At 46.2% G+C, this 18647-nt stretch overlaps 1 protein-coding gene across 1 annotated transcript; it reads right to left on the reverse strand.

The window, feature by feature from the left end:
- Positions 1 to 162: 162 nt before the first annotated feature.
- On the reverse strand, positions 163 to 17706 carry SEC61A1 (SEC61 translocon subunit alpha 1). The gene is made up of 12 exons (XM_032267968.1): positions 17421 to 17706; positions 17076 to 17143; positions 14447 to 14512; positions 14276 to 14354; positions 13177 to 13308; positions 10779 to 10888; positions 10325 to 10478; positions 6418 to 6578; positions 4655 to 4852; positions 4193 to 4384; positions 3746 to 3822; positions 163 to 2377 (listed from the first exon to the last, which is right to left on the reverse strand). The coding sequence occupies exons 1-12, from the start codon at positions 17425 to 17427 to the stop codon at positions 2191 to 2193; spliced, it is 1431 nt and encodes a 476-aa protein (XP_032123859.1). The 5' UTR covers positions 17428 to 17706; the 3' UTR covers positions 163 to 2190.
- Between the last annotated feature and the right edge of the window lie 941 nt (positions 17707 to 18647).

The raw sequence follows: 18647 nt of genomic DNA on the forward strand, positions 1-18647 counted from the left end.
GCACCAGGTTGACAGGACCATCAGAAGGGAAGTTTTCCAGGCAAAATGCCTGAGTGCCTCAGCCAAGCTTTTAACAGACATAAAGTTGCACTCAAGCTTTGGGCCTCACTGACCTTTTTGGGAATAAAATCTAATTTAAAATTAAGAGAACATGACAAAGTCCCTTGTAAAAAATTGGCTTTATTTTTCACTTATTCACCTTATCTCAGTTATGCCATTCTGGCGTCCACAGTGACAGTCTCCTGGAAGCTGGGGTCAGCCCCCACCCACCTACTGTGACCATCACCCACAGGGCGTGAGTGTGGGCCTTGCAGGGCCCAGCCGATGGTTACAGGCTGCAGGCAGGACTATGAGGCTCCTCCTGAGGCCTGGTGCCCTCCAGCCCCCAGCCCACCAGCTTGGGTACAGCTGCCTGCCTGCCAGAGGCCAAGCATTCCTAAGTGTGGGCTGGGGGATGCCCTGCACCTCTGTAACAGCACAGCAGACAGGGCAGTGGGAGAACGTGTGGTTGAGAGGGCATCAGGTCTCAGAGCCTCTCCCCTGCTCAGGACTGGGTCTAGACAAGGCCACGTGTGATAGGATGGTAAGCCCTGGACCATATGGAAGAGCCTGGGGCCCATATTGGTTCTGCTGCTGAGTTGCTGGGTGGCTTTAGCCAAGTCTCTTCTTGTCCCTTAGTCGCTGTTTCCTGGCTAGCACTGCCAGTGGGGTCTCCTAGACAGGGACACAGCCTGCCCCTCTGCCGGCTGTGGCAGTGGCCCTGTGGTTCACAGGCTGCCAAGTGCCCACTGTCAGTGTGAAGTCTCCCCCACAGGCTGCATGCACCCCCTGGCGCCCTTCTTAGGATTGGGGCATTCTGTAAAACACCCTTGGTCCCACCGATGTCTAAAGCCAGCTCGAAACCTCGAGCTCCTCAGGATCTCAGCACTCAACTCTGCTGCCCTTGCTGCTGGGCAGTGCCTAAGACCTAAGAGGGGACTCTCTAAAGGCCAGAGAGAGAGGGTGCACATCCCTAGGACCTAGGCCACCTGTCAGCACAAACAGAACTTATTCCAGACACAAACACGAGTCATCTCATTTCAAACGCTGGAGCAACTGATGAACACCACCACAGCCCATGCGCCCTGAATCTGACCTCACTACTGACCTTGAGCCTGTGCTGTCCTCTCTCTGCTGACAACACTGGCGACGCAGAAAGAAGTCGGTGGCGTCTGCTCACTTGCGTGCAGTCCTAAGCACAGTAAGAAAACTAAAAACACAGGTGGGTGATCTTCAGCCTGGAAGGTGTAGGGGCTTGTGAGCACTAAGTCAGTTTCTGTTCATGTCTGATAGCCACCATCATGTCGCCCCTTGCTAGGGCACCCTTGGGAGACGCGTCCAGTGATGTTGGGCAGAATCTGGACAAACAGACATCACTGCAAGGGTCTGTCTACCTAGCTCGGCCAGGCTCAGCTTGGCAGAGCTGATGACCCAAGTGGACTAAACACGGAGACAGCAGAGACAAGCAGACTCTAAGCCCAACCAGAAGAGTCAGCTAGAAGAGCCAAAAGGTGCACACAGACAAATCCACAGACGGCTGGAAGTGTCTTCTGGGAAAGCCATCCCTCTCTTTTGGAAGAAGTTGTGTCCTAAAAAAACCACTTTTAAAATAAGAGAAAACAATGGTGTCTTAGAGAGAAACAGTCCTAAGCCAGATAGTCCCATGCCTGACTGTGAAGGAGACATGCCAGCAAGGTCCCACGTCTCCTGGGAATAAACAGTCTGCTCCCAGCTTCACACCCTACTGCCAAAATGAAACGTAGACATTTCAATGTTTGTGCTTCCAACCAGAGTGAGAAATTCCCTTCGTGGGGAAATAGGTGAGACTGCTGCAGCCGCATATGGTGCTGAGAGGGTGCAAAGGTTAAAACAAAAGTTACATGGACACTTGGGGCAATCCTATACCATTCCCACTTCTCTGGCAGTTGGCTGAATAAAATTTCACTTTCACAGTTCTTTTTGCCAATGCCAGGATAAAAAGCAAAATTTCAAACTGGAAAATTTCTAGCACTTTACACAGTGGAATGAAAGAATATGAAATTCAAAAACATTATTAAACAAAAGTCCATATGCCGCAGCAGCACGTGCCGTGATGAGCTCCCCTTCTGAGGCGCTTCTGGAGCAGCTTCCTCCCGCCGTCCAAGAGAGGGCTCAGAAGAGCAGGGCTCCCATGCTGCCGACCTCGCTCTGCTCCTTAACGAAGATCTCAAAGTACTGGTAGATGATGGTGACCGCGAGCAGGATCCCAGTTCCAGACCCAATAGCACCCAGGAAGTCAGCCAGGACCGAGAGAGCCCCAATGCACAGCCCACCGAAGGCTGCAGCTGTGGGGATGTACCTGAGGAAGGGGACACAGTCATCTCTGGGACACCCACAGAGCCCCTCACTGTGAGCAAGGCGGCCAATAGACTCACCTGGGACTTTGGGACCTAATGCCTCTGAGGCCCCTCTGCTGTCTCCTTGAAAGTGATCTACTAACACACGCTAGTACTCTAGGCCAAGGCACTGTGGTCCAGGCAGCCACACGTGGCCAGGGGACTGTGACTAGAGCAAACTGAGATGTCACACAAGATTTTGGAGATTTAAGACAAGGATGTAAAATATCTTATCATGGTTTTTCTTACATTAATTATAAGTTGAAATGATACTTTGGATATACTAGGTTAGATTAAATATATTAAAATTAATTTCACCTGTTTCTTTTTACATTTTAACGTGACTAGATATTTACACGTGACTTGAATTATATTTCTACTTCACAGTGCTGTAAATCCAGCAGCTTAATATTAAGAGAATGAACTAAATTGCCTACCATCCCTCCTAGGGATTAGAAAATGATCTAAAGTTTGCAATTCTGGCTTTTCTTGTGGTTGCTTCCTTTAGGTAAGGCCCAGAGGATAACCTGTCTGCAGGTGACTTTGTAGACAGCTGTGCAGGAACACAGCCATGTTCACTTGTCTATGTCTGTGGCTGCTTCTGAGTGACAATGGGAGAGATGAGTAGTTGTGATGGAGACTGTGCGGTGCTGTGGCAGCATCTAAGGTCACCCTGACTTTGCCCTTCCTCACCTAACTGCTCCATCCCCAAGGGGATGGCTGACATCATCACCTCTGGCCCAAACTCTTGCCGAAGCCTGGCAGGTATGTGACCTTCCCCTCTCCCTCTCTAGCATGGTTTCATATATTAGCACTGACCTTCGTAAGAGACCACAGGCTCCATCCCTCTGCCCTGCTTCAAATGCACATCAATCCCCTTCTGTTTCCAAACATGCCGGCCAGCCTCTCTAGACTTACCGCCACCTCAAGCCCCAAAATGTGCTCAGATGCCAGGACCTGCCTGCGCTGAGCTCAGACTGACCCTCCTCCAGGGTGCTCTCTTCAGCACCCCACCGGCATAAGCCAGGGTGAGGGTCTGGCTGTCACCCCCTGCTGTCACTCTCAGAACCCTTACTGCACTGTCTCCTACCCACCTGGCCACATGCTTCTGTCTCCTTACCCAATGGCTACCTCTGGAAGAAAGGAGCTGTAAGCATTTTTATGTCTCCAGTGTCCAGCACTTAGCAAGTTAATAAATATTTAATTCTGTCTTGTAACCCAAGGATAAGACTTAGTAATCTGGAAAGTGCTAGGGCCTATCAGGATGCCCCACGTGGAAAGAAACAACACGCGTCCAGATGGGAGGTTAGGGAACTGGGGCCACCACTCACCGATTGAGCTCATGGACCATGGAGGTCTCTCGGTGGCCTCTCATCACCATCTGCTGCTCCTTCAGCTGCTTTGCAACCTGCAGGGTACGCAGAGGGGAGAAGGTGGAATTGGATGTTGAAGGGAAAACAGGCATTCCAAGTGGTACTAAATAGTTACAGATTGCCTTTTCCAGCACGAACGATATTTACAGAGACAACTTGAAAACTGCTGAAAGGAAGTCATATGACAAAGTGTAACATTACAGTGTGGATTCTGATTCTTATGCCTAGAGCTGATCTACAGCTGGGGTCCATCTGTCAGCCCTGAAAACTTCTGAACTGCCCCCTCAAGGAGGACAATCTGTCTGCATGTGTCACAGACCACTATTTATGATGACGTGACAAGTCCACACCCCTTATGCCAGTCACACTTCCATCACCCTTCTAGAAAGTTTTGCTTCTACTTACATCTTTGGCCGAGGAACCTGAGACCTCAATCCATGTTTTGGAGAAGAATGCACAGGAGCCCAGCATGAACACTATGTATACAACTGCATGGACCGGGTCTTCTAACACAGAGCCAAAAGATTCTGGAGGGGACAGGTAATAGCAAAGGCCACCAACCGGGTAAGCACGTGCTGGGCCCCCAGAAGACGTGTCCTGGGGAAGAAGAAACCAAACGTGTGTGAGTGCTGTTTCATTTCACTTTAGCATCAAGGCAAACCATAGTTCTGAGCAGATGAAAGAATACAATTTACTTGGTGCCCATAGTACAATTTTCTTACTGAAAAGAAAATTTAATGTGCTGAATTTGTAAAAGGCACAGTGGAAAATATCTTTGGATGAAATATCTGTTCATGAGCAAGACACACTGATAGAAACCACTGCAACTAGCTACGTTGCTAGCTCATCTTCAAAGAGCCTACTTACCGACCAGGTGCCCAACAGGCTGACCAGCAAGTTGCCACTGAAGCGAGCTGAGAGCATTTGGGAGATGACATAAAGGTTGGACACCAGGGCAGACTGCAGGATGATGGGGATGTTGGATGTGTAGAAGAGCTTGATGGGGTAGGTATTGTACTGGCCACGGTAGCGGGCCGACTTGATTGGCAGGTCCACTCGGAAGCCCTGAGAAGCCAAACAGAACCAAATCCCCTTCACTGCCTCATTCCGGCCTGCTGCACAGAAGCACAGCCCAGCCGGGAACTATCCAGTAGGCCATGAGGGAGGAAATGCCGTGCGCTGGTTCTGGGGCTCCCAGTTCCGAGAGCTTATACCCATTCTTTACCCACCACTACTTAGATTCCTGCACTTGGGGGCACATCCAGAAGGGGCCCAGAAGAGCTGGATTATAAATACACTGAAGGCTAGGCAGGGTAGCTTACACCTGCAATCCCAGCACTTTGGGAAGCCAAGGTGGGAGAACTGCTTGAGCCAAGAAGTTTGAGACCAGCCTGGGCTACACAGTGAGACTCTGTCTCTACAAAAAATAAACAAAACTAGCCAGGTGCGGTGGTGCACACCTGTGACCCAGCTACTCAGGGGGCTGAGGTGGGACGATCACATAAGCCTGGGAGGCCTACGCTGCAGTGAGTGGAGATCGTGCCACTGCATTCCAGTCTGGACAACACGAGAACCTGTCTCACACAAAACAAAACACAGAAGTGAGCACAGTGGAATGATCCCTTTTTTGTCAAAAGACAAAGCCTATCACATTACATCCACATCTATGTGGAATATGGAGAAGAGCCTGGAGGCCACACACCGAAATCCCAGTGGTGCTTCTCTCTAGGTGGTGATCTTTTCTGAGCTCTTATACTGGCTCTGAGGCAGGGCCACTATAGCAGTGGCCTCACACCTTGCAACAGTTCCTTACAACGTTTTTAATCATAAACAGAAAAGCTAAACTCTTCTATGAATACAATCTCTCCCTCCGAAACTCTTGGAGAATAGAAAGGGTTTATTTTATTTTTATGAACTCCCAGTACCTATAACAGGGCTCAGAATACAGAGGTTTTAAAAATTAAATTCTTAATGATCTGACTACGAAGTCTGGCAAAGCCCCTAAAGAGTTAGCTTCTTATTAACCAGGCATCTGGCTTAGTCTCAGCAGAAGGAACAGGAAAAGCATGTTGCTGGTATAAATACCTTTCACAAACATCAATCTGCCTTCCATCTCTGACCCTTCTTTTTAATAAACACCCAAAATACAAAGTGAACCATCAAAAAATACAAAGATCAATCCAATTACAGGAAAACAACTAGCAGTTCAGGTCTCTTACTCAGATGCAAGTTTAAGAGATGAATACTTCTAAAGGTAAGACAGCTCAAGAAGATAGGCTTTTTCTGAGATACAGACGTTGCCTATAAATATCCTACAGACTTTCTATAGAATAGCAATGAGGTTTCAGAGCTAGAGTACTTTTTGCTTCTCTTTAACTAAGAACTTAAAAATGTATCTTCTCACCTGTTGATAGGCCCTGCCTTAATTTTGTTTCATTAATGGCAGGTCCCATGACTCAATAAACACGCTTGTCCTGCTCACCTGGAAACCTGCTGCCTTTAAATACCATCTCATGGTTTCAACACAATACGACAACATGTGCACCCCTCAGAGTGGGGGACTGCACACAAGGTATTCGGAAACTTAAATCCAGACCACTGAAACTCCCTGGGGTGGGATCTGGACACACCTGGAAATAGATGACCACTGCAAAGACAAAGATGGTGGCGATGAGATTCATGAGGTTGGGGAGATTCTGGCGGTAGAACGCCTCCCTAAGGGCTCGGACCTTGTCTGTGCGTGTGGCCAGCAGATGGAAAAGTGCGATGATGGCCCCTTCAAATTCCATTCCTGTTGACAAAGGAGGGGACAATTGTGAAGGAACAAATAGGCAACTCAATTTGTTTCTAGGCTTCTCAGCAGACAAAATAAAAAGAGGAAAACAAACTTAGTTATTAGACTCATGGTGCCCACAGCCACAGGGATACAGCATGGATTCTTCTCATCCCTCACTTCTCTTCTTTAGAGAATTCAACCTACAGAAACAGGCTATTCTGGTTTTTTTTTTTGTTTTTGTGTTTAAGACAAGGTCTCTCTCTGTTGCCTAGGCTGGAGTGCAGTGGCATGGTTGCAGCTCACTGCAGCCTCGACCTCCTCTTTCTGGGCTCAAGTGATCCTCCTATCTCAGCCTTCCAAATGCCTAGGACTAGAGGCATGCTACCATGCCCAGCTATTTTTTTTTTTTTTTGTAGAGCTGGGGGTCACACTATGTTACCTAGTTTGACCTCAAGTGATCCTCCCGCCTCACCCCCCACCAAGTGTTAGTATTACAGGTGTGAGCCACAGCACCCAACCACTATTCCCCTTTTTAAAATTAACTGGTCTCATTTCTTTCTTTTTTTTTTTTGGAGACAGAGTTTTGCTCTTCTTGCCCAGGCTGGAGTACAATGGCGCAATCTCCGCTCACTACAACTTCCGCCTCCCGGGTTCAAGTGATTCTCCTAACCTCAGTCTCCCAAGTAGCTGGGATTACAGGCATGTGCTACCACACCCGGCTAATTTTTTGTATTTTCAGTAGAGATGGGGTTTCACCATGTTGGTCAGCTGGTCTCAAACTTCAGACCTCAGGTGATCCACTGGCTTCGGCCTCCCAAAGTGCTGGGATTACAGATTTGAGCCACTGTGCCTGGCTTAATTGGTCTCATTTCTTAGGCACATGAGTCAATGGCCACCAGTGGTGTGGAATGATGATAATTAAAAAAAAAGAAAAGCAGAGTCTGCTGAACTCTAGCTGGAAGGGGTCATCCAATGAAGAGGGGGCTCAGAGCTGGCAAATCTACTTTTGTGGAAAATCCCAAGAAGTACAAGCACCATTCAACAGCTCTGAAGTGCAGGCTGCCTCTTGCTAGGGAGTGGGGAGGCTCCAGCTCTCTGCTCCTCACACGAAGGGTACAAGTACAGAGGAGAGCTCACGTCCACCATGTGGCCCCAATCCAAATCACACCCTGCCAGGAGATGCTCCTTGGGGAGGCAGGCGTAAGGGTGGAGTGAACTTACAGAGGGACCGAGGGAAATGGGAAGGGGACCCAATCTAAGGATCAGACAACAGAAGAACAAGTGAGAGGAAGGTGGGGATCGTGGTGCATTATTAAGGAATAAGTTTTGGACATTGCTGAGAAATTTACTTAAGTTAAAAAACTAATAAGCTAAAGAAAGAAACAAGAACACCACATGACTACATCACCTCTGCCGTTCCAGGACAGCACAACCCTCTCATAAAGGAAGTCTGGCAACTCACACTGCTTCTACTGGCAGGAAGCTGGCATCACTTCCAGAGACAGGGTCTCTATGGGCAGTGTGGGGTCATGATATTGGTACTGTAAGGAGTACCAAGTACTGCCTGGGACAGCACTGTCCTCAAGTTCCTAACACATGATAGCTGGGACCACCTGCTATATCTTCCTGGACCTTTCAGAGATGACATGTCAGGCAGATCATCTAACCAATGTGACCACTGACCTCCTCTGCTGCAGCTTCTGTCAAAGAAACCCCAGATCCTAAGTGACCATCATGTCCTCATCTCACTCTGTGGCGGTCTTTCATCAGTTTCCATCCTTTCCACCTTTTGGTCCTGTGTGACAAGACTGGCCTGTTTCCCTATGGTATAGAATTTGGAACCAATTCCCAGTTCTGGATTGTGCCTGCTGCCCAGGGAAGCAGCAATAGTCACTCTCTCAGCCTGCAGAATTTCATGCAACAGCCTCCAGTCCCAAGCCACGCTGCAGCAGCTCCAGGCCCAGCTGCAAAGCTGCTGTCCTGGCTCTGCCCTCTGTGTGGCTCTCCCTGCCCTTCCCCAGGCTCTCTCTCCAGCACCACTCACTGCCCACATGCAGGCCATGGGGCACAGCCCTTCACAAATGCTTCTCACTTCAGCCAGGTCCCAAACATAAGCAACTGACATTAAGGCACTGACTTCAAGGCCAGACAAACCCACCTTTGCTTCTCAGTTTTTCACCACCTTGAAAGTACCTCTCTGGTCCTCTCTTACTTGCTTCCTCCAAATGCCCTCACACAATGCTCTCCTGCAGGCTGGCTTGTTCAGGGCTGGATCACTGCTGTACACACCTAGCTGCTCTCTCTGCTGTCTTTCAGTGCAGACCAAATCACTCCTTCCAAACTCTGGCTCCCATCACTCAATGCCATGCTGCAGAATAGAATGTGAGCCTCTGGCAGCTGCTGCTGGGCTGCTAAGCCACCATGGCCTCCCCTCTGACTTCAGTTCCTTCCCACTCAGGGGCTCCTCCAAGGCCAATCTCCATGATGGTCTTGTCAGATACCTGAACTCCAACACCTTCCCTCTCCTGCTTTTTCAAATCCAGTCAAACCCTGCCTCCCAGACCTGCTTCTCTCAGTTTACCTTGGATTTCCTAAAATTATACAAAGTACCTAAGGAAGCATCAAATCTGATCTTGCCCACTCTTCTCTATCACTCCCTACCTAAAGCTACTCTTCTTTGTAACCTGTTAGGCACATGCAGCCTTTACTTGTCTGGGGACCAGTTTTCCATCTCATTAATGAGATAATATGGTCTCTGGAGGCCAGGGACTCCGTTTGCGACATTCAATTAAAAGAAAACTCTCAAATATGCATGGCTGTTGCTCGTGGAATGCTTCTGAATGAAGAAGATATTTAGTGTCAAAAAATGTTTATTTCCTTTCCCTAGAAGTCTTATTCTCTAAGGCTTCCCTTGTATGTTTTGAACTTTTTATTAAAAACATGTTCAAGGCCAGGCACCATGGCTCACACCTGTAATCCCAGCACTTGGGAGGCTGAGGCAGGTGGATCACCTGAGGTCAGGAGTTTGAGACCAGCCTGACCAATATGGTGAAACCCCATCTTAAAAAAAATAAACAACACATGTTCTGTTACAAGATTTACATGGCACTCAGTGGATGTAGCACAGCATGCTAATATTTGATATGTATCTACCAGGAGCCAGGCATATAGTAATTTCATGTTGCTTCTCGTTTCATCCTGGTGACCAAGATTCAGGGGTGGAGGAATCTGCCCAAAGCCACATACATGCAGCTAACAGGAACAGCCAAAATTTCAACCCAGGGGCTATGTTCCAAGTTCAGCCCTCTTTCAGAAAGTTGCCCCTTGTATGACCGAGTGCTTTGGTTTAGGAATTTCATTTTTAGAAACTTGTTCACTGAGAGCAGCTGCCAAAATATACAAAGATGAACGTATGAGGATGTTCACTGTTTCAATGTTAACAATAAAAAAACCTGGAGATGACTTAACATTGCTTTATCCTTGCAATCTAAGCTTATACTATGCTAAGAAAAGTGAGTCAGGATTGTGTATTCTGACATACCAAATGTCCAGGAGATATTTTTATATGAAAAGTGCAAGTTAGGTATCATTATAAGCCTATTTGTATATTTAAAACTTTGCAGATGTACACAAAAATCAGAAGAGATAAACCTAAAACTGACAATTTTTCTAGGGAATGTGAGAATTTTTGTCTTCTGCTTTGCATAGCCCAGGGGTTTCTGCTGAACGTTATCGCCACCAGGGGAGCCCAGGGCCCTTACCTCGGCCAGTGTTGACAGTAGTGGGGCTGAATGCCTTCCATACAATGGTTTCACAGATGTTAGTAGCAATGAAGAGGGAAATACCAGAGCCAAGGCCATATCCTTTTTGCAGGAGTTCATCCAAAAGTAGGACAATTAAGCCAGCAACAAAGAGCTGTAAAAATTCAAAAATACAAGACTATGTGTTACTTACTGCTCCCCAGGGACATAGTTCCATCCTTCAATAATTGGGTTCTCTGATATAAACGCTGAAGATGGAGTGAGATCACATCCTCAGCCCCAGACAGTGGTCAGTAAAGCCTTTCGCTGCTGAATTCAGAGGGCTAACCCAGAGTCTTAGGCTTCCGCTTCCTTTCAGCAGGAGTTCCTTTTAGGTGTGGTTGAGATTTGTTATGTGAGAATTGTAGGGAAGTGTGAGGGGCTCCTCAGAGGGAGATGTGAGCATAACAATTACCTGAATGGTGATTAGAAGGCAGATTCCAGCACCCATTTCAGAAGGATCCCCATACATCCCCGTCATCACATACACGATAGACTGGCCGATAGTAATGATCATGCCAAATACTAGAATTGAAAGAAAGACGTGTTTTCCAATTGGGTCGCTACATGGAGCAAAGGAAACAGTTAAGAAACACCAACTCAATGTCAGGCACAGGGGAGTACTAAGATGAAGAGCAGTGATACTACCTCCAAGGGGCTCAGCTAAGAATGTGCTAAACCATCACATCAGCAAAGTACATGATGAATCAAAAGCCTTTTTAACAAAAGCGTACTTGTTCTTTAGTTTTACCTTTTCTTAGATTCACTTGCTTTTTAAGTCATGGGAAGAGTAAAAGTAGAACTTGGAAAATTTGTTCTGTGAAAGGCAAATCAGGGAGCAGAACCTTCTCCTGACAGCATCCAGAGACACAATCCAGAGATGTCACACCTGCAGCACCCAAACTCAATGTCAGGCACTTGGGGTATGGATGGCTCATTTGGGCCACCTCTCTAGACTCACCCTCCAGGTCTGGGTCCAGAACACAGAATATTAGCTTTGGGGTAAAGTGATCCCTTCTCAAGTTTGTTGTTTGTATTTAATGTGCTTTTAAAGGAAAACCCCATATATCATCAATTTGGTGACTCTTCCCATTCCCTCAGCTACCAAGCTATTTTGGCCTAATGGAAGCTCTCCTTTTTGTAGGATGTATTCATTTCTTACATCTCACTGTATTTCACTGTTAGGCCCAAGGGAATCGACACATTTGATAAGATCTACAGTACTAGATGGCTCCTCTAAGCAGGTTTTAACCTTCAGTTTCAGTTTTCCTATTTAATCTGTCATGTATAATAAATTTTACTCCAAAGTGGCCATCAAATATAGTCCCTGCTTGACTTTTTAAAAAGTGCTCCATAACAATTAATTTTTAATGCAGGAAAACATTAAAAAAAACCTGTCAAGACCAAAGAGAAAACAGCCAATTTGTGCTTGGACTTTTTCTGTTGTTTTCCTTTTTGTTTTAAGAGACAGGTTTGGTTGCTGGAGCTGGAGTGCAGTGCCTGCAGCCTCAAACTCCCAGGCTCAAGTGATCCTCCCACCTCAACCTCCCTAGCAGCTAGAACTATAGGTGCATCACCACGCTTGGTTAATTTGCTGTGGTTGTTGTTTTGTAGGTTTTGTAGAGATAGGGTCTCTCTATATGTTGCCCAGGTTAGTGACGAACTCCTGGCCTCAAGCAACCAACCTACTGGCCTCCCAAAGTGCTGGGATTACAGGTATGGACCACCATACCCAGCCGCATGTGTGTAGTTTTAAATCCTCATTTTGTCTAAAACTGACAAGTTTAAATAGATGTATTTCTTATTCAATTACTTACCATACAAAACGTGGACAAAAAGACAACTGGGTAGGAGACTGGAAATATCACTTCCTAATTAATGGTTTTCAGCAAACAGGCTAAATATGGCTAATTCTGATGACTAGTAATTGTTACTAGTAACACTTACTATTAGATATGAGGCAAATACCATTATCCCCATTTTTACAGATGAAGAAACTGAAACTTAAGAGCTATCATCTAACTTTCCCCCAAATCACAGAGCTGGTAAATGCTAGTGCTGGACTGACAGGATCACTTTTCCTCAGTTAAATTCTTTTATAAAACACTTGCCAAATAACTACTATGTGCCAGGCATTGTGACAGTGATTATTTAAGTAATCCTTATGACAGTTCTGAAGTAGCATTACTTCCTTCTAAGTAATAATGAAATAGTGGCCAAGGGTGCTAAGACCTCCAAGCTCTGATCCTTCCACTCTACTACATGGCCTCAGAGGCACTCCAGACACTCTCCCTTGTGTTGTCCAGCCTGTCCCCCGCACTCAGCACCCCTGCTCTCCAAGAAGTGCTCTCTCATGCTAACACAAGCCATGGACCTCCTGCAGGGTTGGCAGGCCAAGGAGGTTGCAGCACAAAATGTTTGGGATGGGCGTGGTGGCACACACCTGTAATCCCAGCACTTTGGGAGCCTGAAGCAGGCGGATTACAAGGACAGGAGTTTAAGACCAGTCTGGCCAATGTAGTGAAGCCCCATCTCTACTAAAAATACAAAAATTAACTGGGTGTGGAGGCATGTGCCCGTAATCCCAGCTACTTGGAAGGCTGAGGCAGAAAAACTGCTTGAACCTGGGGGACAGAGGCTGTGGTGAGCCAAGACCACACCACTGGACTCCAGCCTGGGCAAGAGAGTAAGACTCCACCTCAAACAAACAAACAAACAATAACAACAACAAAAGAAAAACTGTTTGATGCCAAAACTATAGCAAATTCAAATTCTCCAACTATAGACATCAGATTATTCATAATCTTTCTTACACTTTTGGGCTCCATTGAAGAGAGCTCGGTCTTTTGGGGTGTCACCAACTTCAATTATCTTGGCGCCAGCCAATAGTTGCATTATAAGGCCAGACGTGACAATGGGAGAGATCCCCAGCTCCATCAATGTGCCTTGAGGAAACGGGGAAGCAAAACAGTCAATATTAGCTTGGAAAAGTAGAACATTATTTTTAAAATGAATGAGCAAAATTTGACTCGGTACCCCTTATATAAGACCAATGTGTTTCAGTTTGCTAGCTGCATTTAATTTGGAGTACAACCCCAAAATATCAACGATTAGTATATAATGCAATTCATTGTGTTCAGTCTGCCAGGCAATATCTTATTCTGTTTCGGAAGTCACATGGTGTCTAAACAGATTGCTGCATTTAAATTCACCATAAACAGATTCATTCTGGTTTTAGAGATAAGAAAGGTTTGTCTCTTCATCAGTTAAAAAAAAACGATAACATTCAAATAATTTCCAGAGTCTGGAAAGGGAGCCTGTAGAATTGTATCTAGTTGTGAATAAGCTTCTACTTCCCATTACGTTAAAATGAGCTATACTTCCAGCAGATTTGGAATTTAATTGAACTGTATTTTTAAAATGAGTTAATCAAATGCAGTATCAACATACACATTCAGAATCCTCCCCAGTCCCTACAGGTAACTAGTTAGAGTATATAAAACATTGTTACACATTTTTTGACACATATATGTAACCTATAGATATGAAAAAGATACAGCTAAAAAACAAATTACATATTCTAAAGAACGTTATCAATGGAAATGTCATCATTTCGGGTATTTAAAGAAGTATTCTAGTTTTTCTGTGTTTTTTATTCTCTCCACAACATAGTCTTATCTTGTTACTACAGGTTTTGTACTGCATTCAAACACAATTCCAAATATGATGGTATGCCTCGGTGCTGAACTCAGCATTTAATAAGGCTATTCAATGAAGCACACTAACATTCTTCACTCTATTTTCTGAGCTACTCTTTAAGCTCCACATAAAGCCAAAGCCTGTAATTTAACTAAGTGACGCTAGGCAAGCCCACACTCTACAGAGAAAAGGCAGAGAAAGCCAGAGTCCTACCTCTGTTAGAGGCTAGAATCACTCTCATCCAATAGAATGGGTCAGCTGAATCTGAAGACATGATACCAAATAGGGGAATCTGGGAATAGGCAAAGAGCAAAGCAGTCAGCACACCTGTTTCCAGCCCACTCTTATCCCCCTCCCCAATATGAAACACAAACCTGAGCTTACCTGACAGCACACTAAGAAGATAAAGAGGGTGATAGCAGTCCACAGCACTTTCTCCTTAAACTGAATCTAGAGTAGAAGAGAATGAATTAAAGCGGAGAGTTACTTTCACAGGCAAATTAATAAAAATTGACTCCAATCAGCTCCCTTTCTCTGTTCAGCGGAGAAGCTAAACCATGTACCAAACCTAAGTACCATGTACCATGTAACTTCCTCTGCACAGAGCACAGTGCAAGGTCCTATAGGCAACACCCCAGCTCACCTCACACCACAGAGCATTTTATCTTTATTTTACAACTGAGTCTTAGAAAAGCTAAGTAATTTGTCCCAAACCCCAATACTGAAGTGAGTTTGAGTCCCAAACTGTGCTCTTAACCATTAGCATTAACAGTTAAGACTCGAGATTAAAGAATGTCACAATAGAACATGACTTATAAAACACACAAGCAACCACTTTTCATTTGAGTGTTAAGTCACAAAATCTTATTCTGGAGTCAAGTAATTTGGAATTGCTCAATAGTGTATTTTCTATGAATTAAGGCTAAAACAATGTAATAAACAATATTGTGGGAGGGCAGGAGGGTTGCACGTTTAACCTAACTACTAGGAGTATCTGTTTAAGGACTTTCACATCTTCTCAGGTTCACAGGTTGCACAGGTGACAAGAATCGCTGTAAGGATGACTATTAAGTATCATAAGAAAGGTTTAGCCCTACCCACCCAAGGCCTCTGTCACTAAAGGGTAGAGTAAGAACTCTTCCAGGTTTTCTGCCTCTGAAACTGAGTGTCTTCACTAGCACCTGCTGCCTATACTACATTAATGGCTTTAGAGGGGCTTAACACACATGAATTACTGTGTACACTGAAGACTCTGAGGTTGAAATACCTTGTGAGAGACTGACAAAATTGTTCTTTAAAAACACTTCTAGGCAGGCACTGAGCACCCTAGCCCTCTGGCCAGAAGAGTCGTCACACTCCTCTATCTATACATGCAGGGAAAGTAGGACACAGTCATACAGCCACACACATGTGGTGTGAATCAGTGTTCAGATACTCCATCCAAAGCTGGGGGCATTCACAGGACTCTTCTTCTCTTGAAAATGCTCCTCTTCCCACCTACCATCCCACCACACTAAGAAATTAGAAGGTGGCCGAGAGAAGGCAACGCCATTTCAGACTAACCTGTCTGAAATGAATTTTTATGGGAAACAAAAGAGCAGACAATTTTTCAAGACTCCCTTTTGAATCATCAAGTCCTCTCTCCTGGTTACAATCAAATTTAACATCAGAACCCCAAAAGCTCTTTATCCAAGTCCTGTCTTCTCTGCCTCTTAGTAGCCCCTAAATCCATTATTGCTCAGTACCACAGTTCGCCCTCTAATGTGAAAAGCCTCTAAACCACACTCCAGTTATCTCCCTTCCTTCCAAAGTGACATTCTCTTGTCTGGCCTTTGTTATTCATCTCTTATTATTCCCCACATACCGTTAGGTTCTATCAATATGAACTACATCTAACAACCTCCCATCCAAACATGCTACACTCTTGTCCCCAATGCCTTTGCAAACTACATACTCCTCTTACTTCGAATTCTTTCCACTCCTTTAAGGAAACTTCTATTTCTCCTTCAATACCATCATAAGACATCACGTCTCCCAAAGTTAATCCTTCCTGAGCCACTGCTATACCTTGCACGTATTTCCCTTGTTCCATCTATCACATTTAGTTACAAGACCAAGGTCACATAGCTATTAAGATGCTATGTAATGGGTGGGACGTAGGCTTGCCTGCCTCCAGAGCCATACTTCTCCACTACACTGGAATTGAGGGGTAAAGCTTTACAAATTCCTCCATTAAAAGCAGCACATATGGGGGCATGTATATGAAACCATTTTAAGTAAAAAAATTAAAAAGTGGATTCCAAGAACCCAAGTGTCCATGTGAAGCTTTAACAACAGTCTGAAAAAGAATGTGGATACACATTTTACTCCCCGCTCTTTAACCTAGGAACCTAACGAAACTTTTCTTCATTGTTTGATAGCTTTACTTATACTGACAACACTCATTCCACAGAATTTGATTCAACACCGCTCTACATTTTTAATACTTCCTTGTTTTAGCACCTGCTGTGAAAAGCAGCAGACTTCACAGAATGCCTTTATTCTCACCATTTTGAAAGCCTACATAAAAGGAACAAACTTATTTGTACATACTAAAGTAACAGCTCTTCCCTTTAGCAGCTGGATACAAAGGGCATCTCCTGGAAAAAAACTACCCATGATCTGCTCCCGCTGGAGATGAAAAAGGAAGGGTAACTCAATCTGCTATCCTAACTGAGGCCTTATTCATTCATGGCTCGGATCCATTTGTGGGACAGGGCAACCGGAGGCTTTGTTCTCGGAGCAACATCCACCAAAGATGCTCCAAATAAAATAACGATGATTTCGGTGGAAATTCCCACACAACCAGGTCACCTTTTGACAGAGCGCCGGAATAAGGGAACACAACTACACTCCAGGAGGAAGAGGGGGGAGAGTTCCCATTTGCCGTGCTGAAGCCATTTTTAATCATATTGTAAAGTTCCAGAGCCCAGACAGTTTCCTGAAACCTTTGTTGGCGATTTGGGGCACTTACCTTCCTCTCCGGCTTCTGAATTTCCGGCAGGATGACACAGAAGGGCTTGATGACTTCCAGAAATTTGACTTTGATGGGAGAAACAAAACAGAAGGAGTTAGAACACAGAGAAGAAACCTTCCGCGCTATCTAGGGAAGCCTTCTGCCCAGGACGAGTGAGAGCAAGGGTCAGGGGAGCAGGCCGCGCTCGGGGCTAATGGGGATTCCCGAGGATGGCCGGGAGCACGGGCTGCGTTCTGCAGGCGGCCGGACAGGCTTGGCCGGCTGGCTCCCCGACCGCACGGGTGAGGGGAAGGGGGATCTGATCCGTCCCGGCCGCGGTAGGGCTGTCCCTGAAGGACTCACTCGCCATGGCGGCGGCTGCTCGGGCTCCGGGTTCCGCTTCGGCTCAGCTCTACTCCGTGTGAGGCGACGCTGCCCGCGACCCAGCCTGCTCCACCGTACAGTACCCGAGAGACACGTCAGTGATAGACCGGCGGTGAGCGGCTTGGTTCCGCGCGGGGCGGGGTCGGGGTCGGGGCCGGGCCTCGGGTCGCTTCCGTTTCCTGCCACGCGCGCCTGCCGGCCGCCGCGCCTCGCCGCGACCACAAGCCCCGACATGCATCGGGGCTCCTGACGCCTGTCGGGAAGGAGCCTGGCACCCGGGGCACGCCGGGGACTGGGGAATGTGCGGCTGCGCAAACTTGGTGACGCGAGAGCGAGCGGGGAAATCTTGTCACGCCTCTAAACACCCGGCGGTGTGGCACCACGGAGAAACTGAGGCAAGCGCGAAGCGCCGGGTGCGTGCGCGTGGCCTAGCGGGCAGGTGGAGACCCTGGTGGCTCCCATACGCGTAACAGCACTCACTGCTTTTTGAAGTTAGTGAATAAGACCGTAAGCTTCTTGGAGCAGGGACCTTGTCAGGTAGTCTCTTTTGGAATAACAAACCCGCCGGTGGAAAATTCGAAGGACTACTGGGAACAGGCGGGTAACTTCAGTGAAGTGGCCCAGGTGCGACATCACTTGATATCCGTCCCCCACCAAAAAGGGGTAAAAGAAGACATTGACCGTTTACCTATAGTCTGAAATACAAGCCATTCACTTTTGGGACCCACCAATGATCTTTTCTGGAGTTTTGGCCTGATGATAAAACTGGCAGCCCCTGGACTAAGTTCAGCATATAAACTAGAACCGATATTTAGCCGTTATGCACCCTGCACCATATTAATGGTTAAAATGTTGAAATAATTAGAGGGTGAATAGTTTCATTGTAATTACAATAAAGTGTTACAATTAGTTAATAATATAAATTTTAATATAAACTTATTGCTTTGTGCTAATAGTTGTAGGATGTGAGTACAATTGATAACCGGCCTGTCGTTTCCACATTATGACACAATCTGGCCTGTGTCACTGCAGGGACTGTGGCCAAGTTTCGTGTGTTAAAACCCTAATGGCTTTAGGAGAATCACTAGTTTAAAATGCTTTTATTGGGCTGGGTGCAATGGCTTACACCAGTAATCCCAGCACTTTGGGAGGCCAGGGCAGGAGGATCACTTGAGCCCAGGAGTTCAAGACCAGCCTGGGCAACAT

Source organism: Sapajus apella, unplaced genomic scaffold (assembly GCF_009761245.1).
Source record: "Sapajus apella isolate SASKATOON/1434 unplaced genomic scaffold, GSC_monkey_1.0 scaffold174, whole genome shotgun sequence".
NCBI lineage: Eukaryota > Metazoa > Chordata > Mammalia > Primates > Cebidae > Sapajus > Sapajus apella.

Coding starts and splice junctions, on each gene's coding strand:
- SEC61A1 (XM_032267968.1), bottom strand. Junction 13,309..14,275: donor GATTCTAGCCTCTAACAGAG/GTAGGACTCTGG, acceptor CGTTTCCTCAAG/GCACATTGATGGAGCTGGGG. Junction 4,853..6,417: donor CAGTGGTCATCTATTTCCAG/GTGTGTCCAGAT, acceptor TTGGCTTCTCAG/GGCTTCCGAGTGGACCTGCC.